The sequence below is a fragment of the Amblyomma americanum genome, chromosome 10, assembly GCF_052857255.1.
Source record: "Amblyomma americanum isolate KBUSLIRL-KWMA chromosome 10, ASM5285725v1, whole genome shotgun sequence".
Lineage (NCBI taxonomy): Eukaryota > Metazoa > Arthropoda > Arachnida > Ixodida > Ixodidae > Amblyomma > Amblyomma americanum.
The window spans coordinates 28,061,599-28,075,089 of NC_135506.1; the positions used below are offsets into that span (position 1 = coordinate 28,061,599).

The 13,491-nt window shown below is 45.2% G+C and overlaps 2 protein-coding genes across 2 annotated transcripts in view; both read right to left on the reverse strand.

The window, feature by feature from the left end:
• LOC144108096 (calcium-activated chloride channel regulator 3A-1-like) overlaps positions 1 to 13,491 on the reverse strand; it is a 181,069-nt gene that overhangs the window by 140,766 nt on the left and 26,812 nt on the right. The gene's annotated exons all lie outside the window — the stretch shown is intronic.
• On the reverse strand, positions 147 to 11,030 carry LOC144106665 (uncharacterized). Its single transcript, XM_077639503.1, has 3 exons — positions 10,922 to 11,030; positions 6,883 to 7,101; positions 147 to 507 (listed from the first exon to the last, which is right to left on the reverse strand). The coding sequence occupies exons 1-3, from the start codon at positions 11,027 to 11,029 to the stop codon at positions 214 to 216; spliced, it is 621 nt and encodes a 206-aa protein (XP_077495629.1). The 5' UTR covers position 11,030; the 3' UTR covers positions 147 to 213.

The window sequence follows — 13,491 nt, forward strand, 5'->3', positions numbered from 1 at the left end:
TTCACTCTTAATCGCGCTTTTAATGCTTCGATAGTAAGATATTCCCCTAGACGTCTTGATTTAGGGTAGGTTCAGGTGTTTGGTAAACCGTTCAGATTTCTTGTGTTGCTCACCACAAACAAGGGAGACAAAAAGACTCTGGAGAACGTCCGAGCACAACATTTGTTTGATAGTGTTAGACTGCGGAAGAGGGCCGAATGTCTATTACCACACCTAGCACTGGCTCTTACATTCTCCGTCGTCATGAAGTGGGAACTTTATCGGCAGCGGATCCTTCTCCGGGCGGTAAACTCTGGCGAGGACGACGGCGTCTAGAACCGACTTCGTACCCTTGGTGACCTTGGCGAAGACGACCGCTCGGTCGGACTTGTCCACGATCAAGTAGGGCATCTTGCAGGTGACTAGTATCGGCTCGTAGTCTTTTGCTCTGGGTTCGGACTCCACCCGGACGCTGACCTTCACTGGGGTCGAGGTGAGACTCGTCATATGAAGTGTCCTGTTTCCAACCTTGTGGGCAGGAAAAAGTGTCAGTGAGCCCTGGTAATGCTCAGCCACTAGACAGCCGCCTTTCAGTGCATTCAGGAAGCAGCGACGCGCTTGCACCAGCACTTGCAAGGTGACTGCGCGGACTAGCAGAAGTGGTGTAACGACAAGAGAGCGCTAAAGGATGGATACTTGTCCCAGGATTGATTTAAAGGATATGCACTTAATTTCATTGCCCATTTTTTCATGTCAAATGATGCGTTGTACATTAGAGTACACGAATTACCGGGTGGTATTTGCCTAAGTATTTTACAATTGCAATTTTTTTTCTCATATTGTTTCGGTTTCGGTTTCATCGACCGAACGAAGACTGTGACGGCAAGTTTGTTTTGGTTACATTATAAACAAGAAAAACTGAAATTAATTACAGATATGTAGTTTTAAATCACTCTAACATTTAATCCGGCCTCTTCCAAGATCTAGAAATACAAAAAATGACCCGTGAAGAATTACATAGCCGATTTTTTATGCCTTATGTGACCTAAACACCAACCACATGTTACAGTCATCGTTACGCTGATTAATCCCAAAACCTAAACGGTGTCAATTATATTCCGTTATATTTAATTATAAATTATTTAGCGGTTGTTTTTATTATTATTGAACTATTATATTGAAATATAGACTTTTTCAGTTAGGAGAGCGATTTTATCGACATAGCATTGTGAGCAGTACAGTACCTTATAATAAAGCTAAGACGTGCAAGATAGCAGGCTGGTTAACTAATGTTGAATGATTAACTCAACTATTTCTCTTATGCTTCTTAATTTTTGAGACGCGTGTAGCCTACCGTAAGTAGTATCCATTTATGTTTCTGGAAATTCAAGAAAGCGGTTACTTTCGGCGCTGTGACGCGAGAAATTTTGGCTACATCGCGGCAGAATGCACGCGCTTTTGAAAAGCTTGCGGGCAAAGCAACTTCTTTAGTTCAGGTTACTCGTCGAAGTATTGAAAATTTGTTGAGCCAAAGCGCTGAGGGTATCTGCCTTTTCGAAATTCTAAAAACAGATAGGGATATTATTTTCTGTAATTCAGGAGCCTAACTTCTATAGTTAGATATTTAACTGTTGAATATTAGTTAATTAGCCTGCTAACTAGCACGTACTATTTGTATCTTGATGTAGTACACCACTGAGAATGGTAAATCCAAAAAGCCTTCTAAATCATTAAGCCGATTTTTAAAATTTGTGTAAAGTGTTAGATGAAACACCCTCTATTATAATGCAGGTAAAAAGAGGCAGGCGAGTACCAGTCGCCATCTTCAAAGAGAGGACAATGAAGGCGATGCACAGCAATACAAAAAGTAAACTGTCGCAGAATGTGGCAGTTACCGTGGTAATCGTAGCAGCGGGACTGAACAGTGACGCTGCACATCTGGTGGAAAGATTAGCTCAAAGAGTTCACGATAGAAAAGCAATAGGACAGCAACGGCTGATTGAGGGGTGGACACTGCAGGCTCAAACGGTGCGCAGAGGTTGGCAGGGATGTGGCGATTGAAAATCGGGAAATTAGGAAGTCAAGCCTGGATAAAGGTTTGCACGTGGAAGAAACAACAAGGGTGTGTGGAACACGGTTGGGCAGAGGGTTTGCACGAGACGGCATCCACCAGTTGAAGAGTGGGAGCAGAGATCGGCTAGCAGGCCATGCATTGGCTTTTTTAGGGACTCCGCAGGGACCCTGGACGTAGGACTAGCTGGCGGCGAAGCAGGAAGCATAGTAATGTAGGTTGTGCCCAATAAAGTGGCCGCTTAGAGTTCAAGGAAGAAAAATATAAAAATAAGTTTATCACAAGGATCAGATATACAAACCTAGTAAGGGGTAGAAAGAGAGCGAACAGGTTAGAAACAGCACAGCACTTCGAGGACGATGAATAGGCGTGTACGCTCTATGCGCGACGCATCTGAGGGATCTGGAAAATCCTCCGCTTATCAGGGGCTATGTCTTGGAAGGGTACAACAGAAAAGGAGCGGGGAAAAAGCGGCGGCTGCGTTTTTATGGAGGAAAAACGCTAAGGCACCCGTGTGCTGTGCGATGTCAGTACACGTTAAAGATCCCCAGGTGGTCGAAATTATTCCGGAGCCCTCCACTACGGCACCTCCTTCTTCCTTCTTTCTTTCACTCCCTCCTTTATCCCTTCCCTCACAGCGCGGTTCGGGTGTCCAACGATATATGAGACAGATACTGCGTCATTTCCTTTCCCCAAAAACCAATTATTATTATTATTATTATTAATATTATTAAAAAGAGGGAGGGGAAGGGGTAGGAATCCTGATTCATCAAGGACCAAATTGGCGCAGATTAAATCAACTTGCAAAACAAGTCTGGGTAACAGGATTAATTACCTGCAAAAGGACATTGTTACGGGTTGTTCATTTATGGACCTGTGGCAATGGTAGGCAAAAAAAACAGGTTCTAGTTAAGTGTCCCAATAACGATATGAAACAGTTGCGAGGTGCTACAGTTGTAATTGTATTCGGCGCGTCAATGGTCACGTTGATGATCTGGATGGGTGCGCAGATTATAGCGGGAAGTTAATGCAAGACCTCTGCGAGCAGCGGGAATTAGCTATTATAAATGGAGAAGCTATACGTGATAGACAGATCATCTAAGAATTACGGAACATGCAGGCGACCTTTACTACGGCCTTATCTCGCAAAGAATTTGTAGCAAGCTCACAAAAATAGAAATAGGCGATGAAGGGGAGTAGTGTCTTGGAAGTGATAATAAGCGTATTAATCTGCAGATTGGCGCCAGGATCAGTACAGGAACGCAGAAAATACAAAAAGGGAGCGAGAAATGAAACGAACAAAGAGTGCTGATAGCACCAAGCGTTGAGGAACCAATACAGAAATGCCTAATGAAAAATTGGTATGGTAATCAATTAGAACAACTCATGAGTACGACAATCAAACAAGTGAAAGCGGCAACCCACTAAAAATGAAAGAGCATGCCACAAAGCTGGTGAAAAAGTAAAGCAAGGAGGCCAAAGAAATGCCTAATGAAAAATTGGTATGGTAATCAATTAGAACAACTCATGAGTACGACAATCAAACAAGTGAAAGCGGCAACCCACTAAAAATGAAAGAGCATGCCACAAAGCTGGTGAAAAAGTAAAGCAAGGAGGCCAAAGAAATGCCTAATGAAAAATTGGTATGGTAATCAATTAGAACAACTCATGAGTACGACAATCAAACAAGTGAAAGCGGCAACCCACTAAAAATGAAAGAGCATGCCACAAAGCTGGTGAAAAAGTAAAGCAAGGAGGCCAAAGGAGAAAAACGGCCAAACTGATCGCAACACAGAGTTTATGGTTTATGGGGGTTTAACATCCCAAAGCGACTCCGGCTATGAGGGACGCCGTAGTGAAGGGCTCCGGAAATTTCGACCACCTGGGGTTCTTTTACGTGCACTGATATCGCACAGTACACGGACCTCTAGAATTTCGCCTCCATCGAAATTCGACCGCCCCGGTCGGGATCGAACCCACGTCTTTCGGGCCGGCAGCCGAGCGCCATAACCACTCAGCCACAGCGGCGGCTCGCAACACCGAGTGGCGAAAAAGCCGGAGTTATCAAAAGATGAAAGGGAGAATAATGGGAATCTTATATACAAAAGAACGTGAGAATGCTGGCGCTCGCCAAGGGCAATGTAAAGCAGTCGACCGATCGTTGAATGGCTGAAGTTGGCGATTCAATTAGAGGTGGTGAAGAAAATTCTGGAACCGTACAAGTTGTCTGGGTAAAAAGAATGAGAGATAGGAAGAATGGATTCAGGATACCGAGGGAAAATGCTTAGATGAGAGAAAATGCTTAGAGGAGTACAATGCTGGTGGTAAGTATATTACATCAATTATCGCTGAGTCATTTAGGAGCGAGGATAGGGTGGTCTCTCCGAACGAAGGAGGAAAGCAGGACTGCACGCTAGAAAGAACTTAGAACTGATTAATTTTTAAGTGGAAAATGGCTGAAGCAAATAATCTTAAATGCGTATCCTCAGAGGTGTACAAAATTATTATCAAGCCGATTAATGAACTCGGTTTTAGGAGCAAGAAAACTTTGTTAAATGCTATTCAAAATAGTAAACACAAACAAGAAAATTCTGGACAGCAGGTGACAGCAAACGCAATTTGATTTATGAAGGAAAACGACACAGGATCAACATAAAATTCCTTCAGACCGATTACGACAGCATCAGTTATTTACAGGCTGGCAATACAGGTGGTGAGATTAAAAATTCAGACATGAATAGAAACTAATATTAAACTCAGAAACACACAATGGGTGCAGGCGGAATAGGCGCTTAGATGATAGCCAGTTTCTGCTTACTGAAATAGCTAGTGCGGAAAGGAGACGTATGTATTTAGCCTTCCTGCACATAAGCGGTGGATACGTCAACGTGAACAGGGAGCTCCTGTGAAATAGAACAAGATGAAGGCATCGGTCATGAGATAATTGATTTCGAGCCGGAAATGTGGTGAGATATTGAAGTTGAAAGTGCGTTTGAAGCAATAACAACATTAACCTTTGAGGTACACAAATGATTAAGGCAGGGTTGCCTTCAGTCACTGCTGCTGATCATGCTTCATGCGGTAAGTATCAAAGTGAGGCTACAAGAAAGCCATCTAGGTTGTAATCTGTCGTACAGATTAAGCGAAAATGCCATAGAGTAGCGGCTCATGGGTTTACTGTGTGCGGACAATACTGTACTATTAGCAGATGCGCGGAGGATTTGCAAACCCTGGTTAAATCTTGTGGAGAAAAAAGAGACGCTTTAGGGCTCACAATTAGCGCAAATATCCAGTTCTGCTGATTTTTAACGATTGAACTGACCAGGTGCTTGCAGAAAAACGGCATGAAATAAAAAGATTTGAAGAAAACCAATATTTCAGGGTACGGGAAAGGAATGATGGCTCCAGGGCATAGTTTCAGGAATGTGGTTTTTTGCGTAAAGGCAGAAGTACGACCCACTGTAGAGATTAATCACAGAGCCCTAAGAACATTAGTACTGGGTGCAACGTCATGAGTAAAAACATGGCAGTACAGGGGGCAAAAAAGAATTATTTTTCAAAAGGAGTAAATTAAGTGACTCATTAGTTTCATTGAAAGTACCAATGTAGATAGATTACATTCCTAATTATTGCTCGCAAAAAGTGATGGAATCGCGTGAAATTAGTGCCGCAAAGAAATGGAATTACTTTGAATTTACCCTTTAGTTCTCGGGCATAAGAAGCAAACAAAACCGAGCAGAAGAAACTGCGACGTCTCTCGAAGAAGACATTCGTTGGCCTACACGCCAAATACCGTCCCAATCAATTATTGCCGCATCCTTTAGGGCCGGCCATTACAAAGATGAGGTGACGGCAACAAAACAATTGAAACAAGCAGAGATGAACACTCGTTAACTCATCTTGCTAACCTGAGCTCTCTCCAGAAGCGTAGCCAGCCATTATTGCGCCCGTAAGCAACATAACCTTTTGAGCTTGACATTTGGGAGTGCGGCACTCGCAATTGCAGCGGGACGCCATAAAGCCTGCCAGACTTCACGTACTTTCGAAAGGAATCCTGGGAGTGTTTGGCCGACAAAACAGCCAGTAGTAACGCTCGGCACTGCGTCGTCGTCTGCTGCATTGTCTGCTGCGCATGCGCAAGTGCTCTAAAGCGGCCGCCAACTAGCAAGTAAGAGATGTCACGTCCGGCTTCAGAAAATTTGACATAACAGTTTCTAAGTTTTTCTTTCCTCCGTGTTTCGGGAGAAAGCTTCACAAAGCACTTGCGGTAGGCATAAGGGCACGCATCACGTCCGCTAATATTGCTGTGTGCGGCGGTGAAGAACACCCTCAATGTTAGCCTACTCTTAAATAAATACCTCCAAAGTAGAAGGCGCGACATGTGCCCATTTCATTCAGCTAGTAGAGCATCGTTCTCTACTTGCGGAGGTAATGGGGAACGAGTCGTTGCGGCAACATATGGTTGTTCTTTCTTTCATGTTCTTGCAATTACTCTAGCATTTAAAAACTATTAGAGAAATATTTTACCGGCATAAATTAAACCAGTAACAACAGACAAGCGTTTGCGTTCCCAGCTTTTGTACGCGGCCTGAAATATTACTACTTCCAGGTATTCAGCGTAAGCAGTGTTTGAATAGAGTATGGTATTAAGAATAATACAGAATGAAAATATTGGAGGACGCCACAGCGCCGTTTTGAGTATGAATGCTCATAGCATTCATCCATCCATTGCCACATATACGCAGCAGTGATGGGAAGCTTGCTCTAATTAATGGCGCCTTCTACCAAATGTCAAACTGGTCAAGAGCGCACTGAATTAAGCGGCCAATTACCATTCCCGGACTCGGTATGGCGACGGTTGTTTCGTCCGCGTTCGCACTTTCCTGGCAACCCTGGCACGGCTGCCCGCTGGGGTCGTTGAGGCTGATCTGCATTCGCATGTTGCTAGGGCTGTTTTGCTTCACTTGCACCACCGTCGAGTTTCCTACGGCCAAGTCCACTTGGTAGTTACTGTCAAGCGAGCTCGTGAACTCTTCGTCGGCATCCAACTGCTGTTATGGGACGAGATTGTCGCGAAGAATTAACTGAATTCAGTCAATCTCAGCAGTGTAAATAGAACTTATGCAAAAGTGAAGAAAAAATAAAGAAGGAAAAGAAGGTGCAGCGAAGGTTGGCATGTATTCATTCTGTACACGTGGACACGAGAAAACAGTCTCTTAGAAGCTGGGGTAAAATTTTGCCCTTTGACCTTCGAGAGAAGAAAAAACTTACAAATGGCGAGCTGTATGCTCGGCATACTGCTCCTTGGCTACAGCTGTAGAAAACAATCATTATAGTATAGCGAGCTCTACCACTGCTACAGAGACACATCAGTGCCAGCGCAGGCGGTTCGATGGCGCCAGGTTTCCACAGGTGGCGCAGGGGAGACCGCGCATGCGCACCGGCGGCAGTAAGCGGTAGGTTCTGTTAACTTTATTTTCTTGCAGACCAACAGAACAGAACCTTTTTTTCCAGTTAGGTTCATCTTAGATTTTGAAAAATTCGAAATTTCTCGCTTAATTCACACTGCATTTTTAAGGAAACGAAAAATATGGCGGCATCCATAAGCAGGAAACCAAATTTCTGTTGCATGTTATGCTTTCGGAATGTACTCAAGACATTAGCAAACGACGGCCAGCATATTGAATTCGGCTGCGAGCAACTCATCTCCACTAGGATGCTGCATGGTGCAACGGGCGCCCCAAAGTGAGGCTACCGGAAGTAAGCAGCCTCATCACGGAAGTCAGCCTTTGAAAGTGCACGAAACCGGACCTCAGCATTGTCTTTCGGATTCATTTTTAGTTTCATTCATTTATTCATTTATTTAATCCTTAAAGGCCCGACAGCATTACATAAGGAAGGGGTTTACAAATGGTTTTGCATAAATGCACTCATGATGAAAACAAGTGCAATGAACCCAACACTGCAACTCTAAAAACACTTAAGAAATAAAATAAGGAGGATCAAGTGCTTACAAACAGAGCAAGCAAAAAAGCGCAGAAATAAAAATTATAGGAAAAAGTACAGGGCAACAAATGGTTCACGTGTTGAGTTTCACTGCGTAGTTTCGCGCGAAACGATTTCCGATCGTTGCATGAAACTATATCGTTGGGCAGGGCATTCTAACGGGTCATTGCGCCAAGAAGACAACTGCTCATTGCTGTAGTACGGCTCTTGATGCTGGCTTCGGAAAAGTCTTCGGAAAAGACGTTAACAAAAATAACGATCCATTGCATCGCCATGGGACGACGGTAGCAGACGACAGGACGCCGCTACACACAGCACGTACGGAGCATGGTGAGCTCTGTGTCAAGCAGGTGCGTAAACGTTGCAAACTCTGCTTTTGATATTGACGCACGTTTTCGCTCTCTAATCCCAAGTTATACCACCAATAGGGATGAATTTAAGAAAGAATGGGTGGAAACCTTCGCCACGCAGCCGCTGTCGCAGTGACCTCGCATTTTACTGAATTATGCTTAGACTGAACTGGACTGAGGGCGAGGCTACTAACTGGAGAGGTGCCGACCGTGTTCTGCTGGTTTACATTAGCGCCTGAAAAAGTTAAGGCACTGCTTTTTCGACGGAGGGTATCATGTACTCTTTAGTACATGATACCCTCATGCGTGAATGGGCATTTACTCGTGACGCTTAATGCAGTCAACTTCTAACAGCGCGTGTCACCCGCCTTGCAGCCTTCGTATTTCTCCTGAGTCGTTTCTCTCACGCTGTGCAGCTGAAACGTGGACTGTGCTATGGAGTTTGGTTAAAAGTACGTCTGGAAGATAAACAAACCTGCCATAGCTGAGAAGACACATCGTCCGCCACTGACTGGAAACTGAAACTGCGGCAGCTCTAAAACGAGTGGCTCTTCGAGTGTCAGAATTTCCGCGCCATCGACCGGTTTTTCTTTGCTACAATAAAATTTGGTTTTAAGACTACCTAACCTCATCGTCACTCCGCTACTTCTTTTTTACGCTCTGAAGACAAACAGATAAGAACATTGTGTTCAATGCACGCCCCATTCTTCGATCAAGGGAGCTGGCAAAAGTGTCGTTGGAGGGGTTTGCTGGCAGGCTCCCACAAAATTTGGCCGTGGATGGTGTGCGTTCAGTCAGCGCAGTGCGGGCATGCAGGGACACGCTCATTATTTGTGATTAAACATAATCAGTAGGGGTTAAGGATTGTCTTTGTTTGTAGGTGTCTCAGTCGTGTCTCGCGTCCTTTCCAGGTCGGGATGAGGTCGGAAAGCGGGAATGCGGCATCCAGCCACCTAGTGGAGGCCAGTGGTGCGAGCAGCGGAACGGTCGCTTTACATCACGTGTAGAGCTCATACTAAGTGAGGCGTACAAGAGCTCCAGTATAATCGCTCCCTTTCCATGCAGGCGCTATAGCCGGTTCCAGCAGCCGGAATGAAAGTGAGTGAATGAGCAGCTATTGAACAGTTTTACTCACGCGTACCAAAAAGGCTTTGTGCGCGTGGAACTCTTACGAGTTAGGAGTTCGCAAGGGCAGTGCGCAACGGGTCTACGTGGGTCTCTTGGACGTAGGTGGGATTTCGTATCTTGCGAGTGTGCCTTGCACGCGTAGAGGGCTCTGCGCGCAATGATCTTGCATGATATCTAACAAGAAAGAGCTTTAAATGCAAGACGAAAGCCGAAAGCCGCTGATAGGTTGCGTTCTGCAGCTCCGTGTATTGATATTCAGAACATGCCGAATTGGCTTCGTTGCGACCCGTAAAGGAATGCAATGCAAACCCGCCGAGGAAGGCACGCGAGATGCAGTTGAGGTGGACGGACATTGCAGTGCGCTTTTAAGAAATGAAATAGTGTTCATGATCCGCACGCACCGCACGGACCTGCAACTCTTCTGGACGAAGCGCATCGTTGGAGGACTAGGAGTGTACGTTGGAGGTTGAGGCACTTTGCAAGACACGCTGCACGAAGGTGTACGCGGAAGAGAGCTTCGGCAGCACAGCCGAAATAGGCGCAGAATAACGCCAGATAACGATCACACGAGTCACGAGGCGAGACATGTCCAGAAATTCTGAACAAAAGCATTTTTGAGCGGGAAATCTTTGATGAACGGAATTGCTTCATAAGATGCAAGATTTCTCTATAACAATCAATATACCCGGAGATCACCCGACGGCGGTCTTACATTTTTCTATATAAATGTTTCTGCTATTTTCAAAAGAGTACCTCATTGGTTTTCTCGCGCAGTCAGATGGAAGCACTTTGAAAGAAAGATTTCGTATAGTATCCGAAGAATGGACTGTTTCCTCCGATATTTTCATAACAGTATCTTACAATTGTCCAGTTTTGAGAAATTTTTTCCAGACATTTCGACGCTGATGGCACGGCTCAACGTACGCTAGCAGTACATATTGAGCAGAATACGTCCACATAATCGCTTTTTGTGTACGTCGCGTATGTGTGACTAAAAGCGTTTCAGAGGACGTGCGGATTCCGCCCGCAGAGTTCTCCCGTTTGCGTCGGTGAAGTCTCCACGAACGTTTACTACAACTGCTTTGCACTGTGATTCTTCATGGTCTTGCTTGAAACCCTCTACTTGTGACGGACGTAGCCGCCGTTCGTCTTGTCTGGCGAAATCGAAGCCACAATGGAATTAAATTTAATCCTAAATCGTTTGCCAAGCGCAGCCTTATTTCACATCTCAGTGCATGGCTAGTGCTTTACGCACCATTCCGAGGAAATAACCCGGCACGAAAAATTTCCTCTAGGTTCACGTTTAAGGGAGAAAAAGAGCGAGTTGCTTTGGTAGAATGCACGAGGTTTTTGAAAGGGTCAATGACCGCCAAAAGGTTTTGCTCACCCTCGTGCTTCTTGAAACGTTCAGCTCAAGCGCCACGCGCTGCTGTAGGTCTTTGTCTTCCTGTGCTTCGTCGAAGGTCACCTCGATTCGCTTGGACATGTCCGGCATGGGCAGGCTGGAATAAGAAAACAATTCGCATTCGTTCTTTCCTTTCTCTTGCACAGGTCGCACAATAATATGTGCAGATTCTATATTCATTAACCTCCAAAGAATAAAAACAGCCACAAATTTCTGTTAGGCACGTTTAATAAATAGGTTGTAATAGCCATCGAACTCGCGTCTGAATTGGTAGTTTCTTTCGCACTGCAGGCTCTTTTTTTAACTTTCCGCGAATATTTATTGCATATCTGCAGGTAGTGCTAGGAAACGGGTATCGCTGAATAAAGAAATTTGTTTTTATCGGCGCTGAATTTTCAAACCACTTAAGGCATCATGATGCAAGAAAAAGTTTACTTAGAGAGATATTTGCCGTACGCCGCTCGATTGCGTTGGTGGGCAAAAATAGGCTACAGATTAGAAGAGAAAACTTAACTCAGCTATGTCACTCAGATTTCGTGTTGTATCCGACCTCTTAATGGAGCTCTCTCGCCGATGCGCGGCCAGTCGTTGCGGCGCCGCGCGCTCACAGCAGCTGGACCAATCGGAAAGCCACGTGCGGCGCGCGTGCTCACATTTGCCTGTTCAGATCATCGGCTTCCAAGTGCTTGCTCACCGAGCGACAGTATATTGGGGCCAGCGCTGCTATTCCGAAGTTAAGTAAAAGGCCGAGTCCGAAGAGACGCGCCCTGGCTGGCTACCATACCCACAGAGTAGCGTCGACGTTCAGGCGCTAAGTGCCGCCGATTCTCACCGAAGCGGGACGGCGCGAAACAACAGCGCCTACAGCAGGTACACAGAGAGGGCGGCATCGATGCGCAGCGAAGGCTGAGTAAGAAGGGCGCCTAGAAGAGATGCGGAAGTCGCTCGACAATGCCGTGGTCGCGAAACCACCGATCAACACGAGGGTGGGCTCGAAGAGAGGCGTGAGGTCAGGCGTCGGCATGTGTCAGGAGAATCATTACAGTGGTGTCGATGCCTGCTATGCACAGCACTTCACGCAGAACGAGTTCGGAGTTTATTACAGCGTGTGCGAAATATGGCGTTTACGTCGGGCCTCAGTTGTGTCCACGGTCTGTGCGAAGAGAAACTCTCACTATGCCGTGTTCAAAATGAGTCGCTTCATGAAGTAATGAACAAAGGTACGACTCTTCATCAAATCTTATCATAGCCAGTGTTCATGCAGCTTCTCCTCCCACAGGACGATAGAGCTACGTTATCGCAGCAGCCGATCCCGCCTCTTGCGGAACTGCGACACACTCGCGCTGTGCGTTGCACGTCATTGTTCACCAAATTCCATCTGCGGCGCGAACAGATCAGACCAGCTTATAACCCCGATCAGAGCTCAACCAGAATCTATTATCGACGTCGGGTGTTCCGACGACCCACCAAAGCAAAATCTTGAGCCAAGCAGGCTAAACACGCGCTTTCGCACGAATGCTCGGTTTAGCTGCAGGATAAAATCCTAACACTTTTTATTGCCGAAGTCATGAGCTTAAAATGACAGTGAGGATGCGTGGAATTTGGTATGTATCTTTGTACCAATCAACGCGTTCAAAAGCCAAACATGCTATTCACTTAAAGCAAGATAAACAAGGCCCAAAAGTTTTTCACATACCACAATATTGGCAAATAAACTGCGGTTCATCGACAGAGTTTTATGGGTGCGAATAGAATTGGGCTACGTTACATCGCGATTCATTCCAAAATCCCTTTAAAACTGTGCTCATGGAGTCCTTTGTGCGCAGACGTCATAGTCAAGAAAATTCTAAAGGAAATTTTTGACGAATAAACACGTCTTTCGCAACAGGATAAATATCAAAAATTCAAGAAAGAGGCATAAAGGCGGTTTTTACTAAGGATCAATCAGGACGGAATTGCTGTTAATGCTATTTAAGGTCCCAGACTAGCAATGTTGAAACTTGTTTCGATGTTCCTTGCTTCAGCCAAATGTTTCGGACGAGCAGTCTTAGTGAAGGCACTAAATTAGTGGTGTAAGTGGCTCCGAGCGGTATTTAACTACGCGCTCATATACTCTCCAAATTCTTTGTTGTTGTTAGTTGCACACTATAGTAGGATACAACTTAAAAAAACTGCAGTGGTTAACACTCAGCTTTGTCTGCGGCGTACTGTATTACTCGCCAGCCAGAAGTTTCGAAAACGGACGACGCTTTATCGTGGAGGAATATTGTGCGCTGGTGCTAAATGTGGGCGGAGCTTCACTGCAGACTTACGTTTTATCCGACTATAGGAACGCAGTTTAAAAGTCTTGTTTTCCCATGAGGCTGTTTATTCCTGCTTTGTTTTGTTAATCAGAATACTTGCTGATTCTCAACATTGTCAAAAGTTGCACTGCTTCGGTCAGGAGTCCGTATGTTGTTAAACATTGAATTTGTTTTTAAGGAAAGGAAATTGCGCGGTATCTCTCTCACATCTTGGCCCCCAACGAAACTGCGCCACCCTAATAATAATAA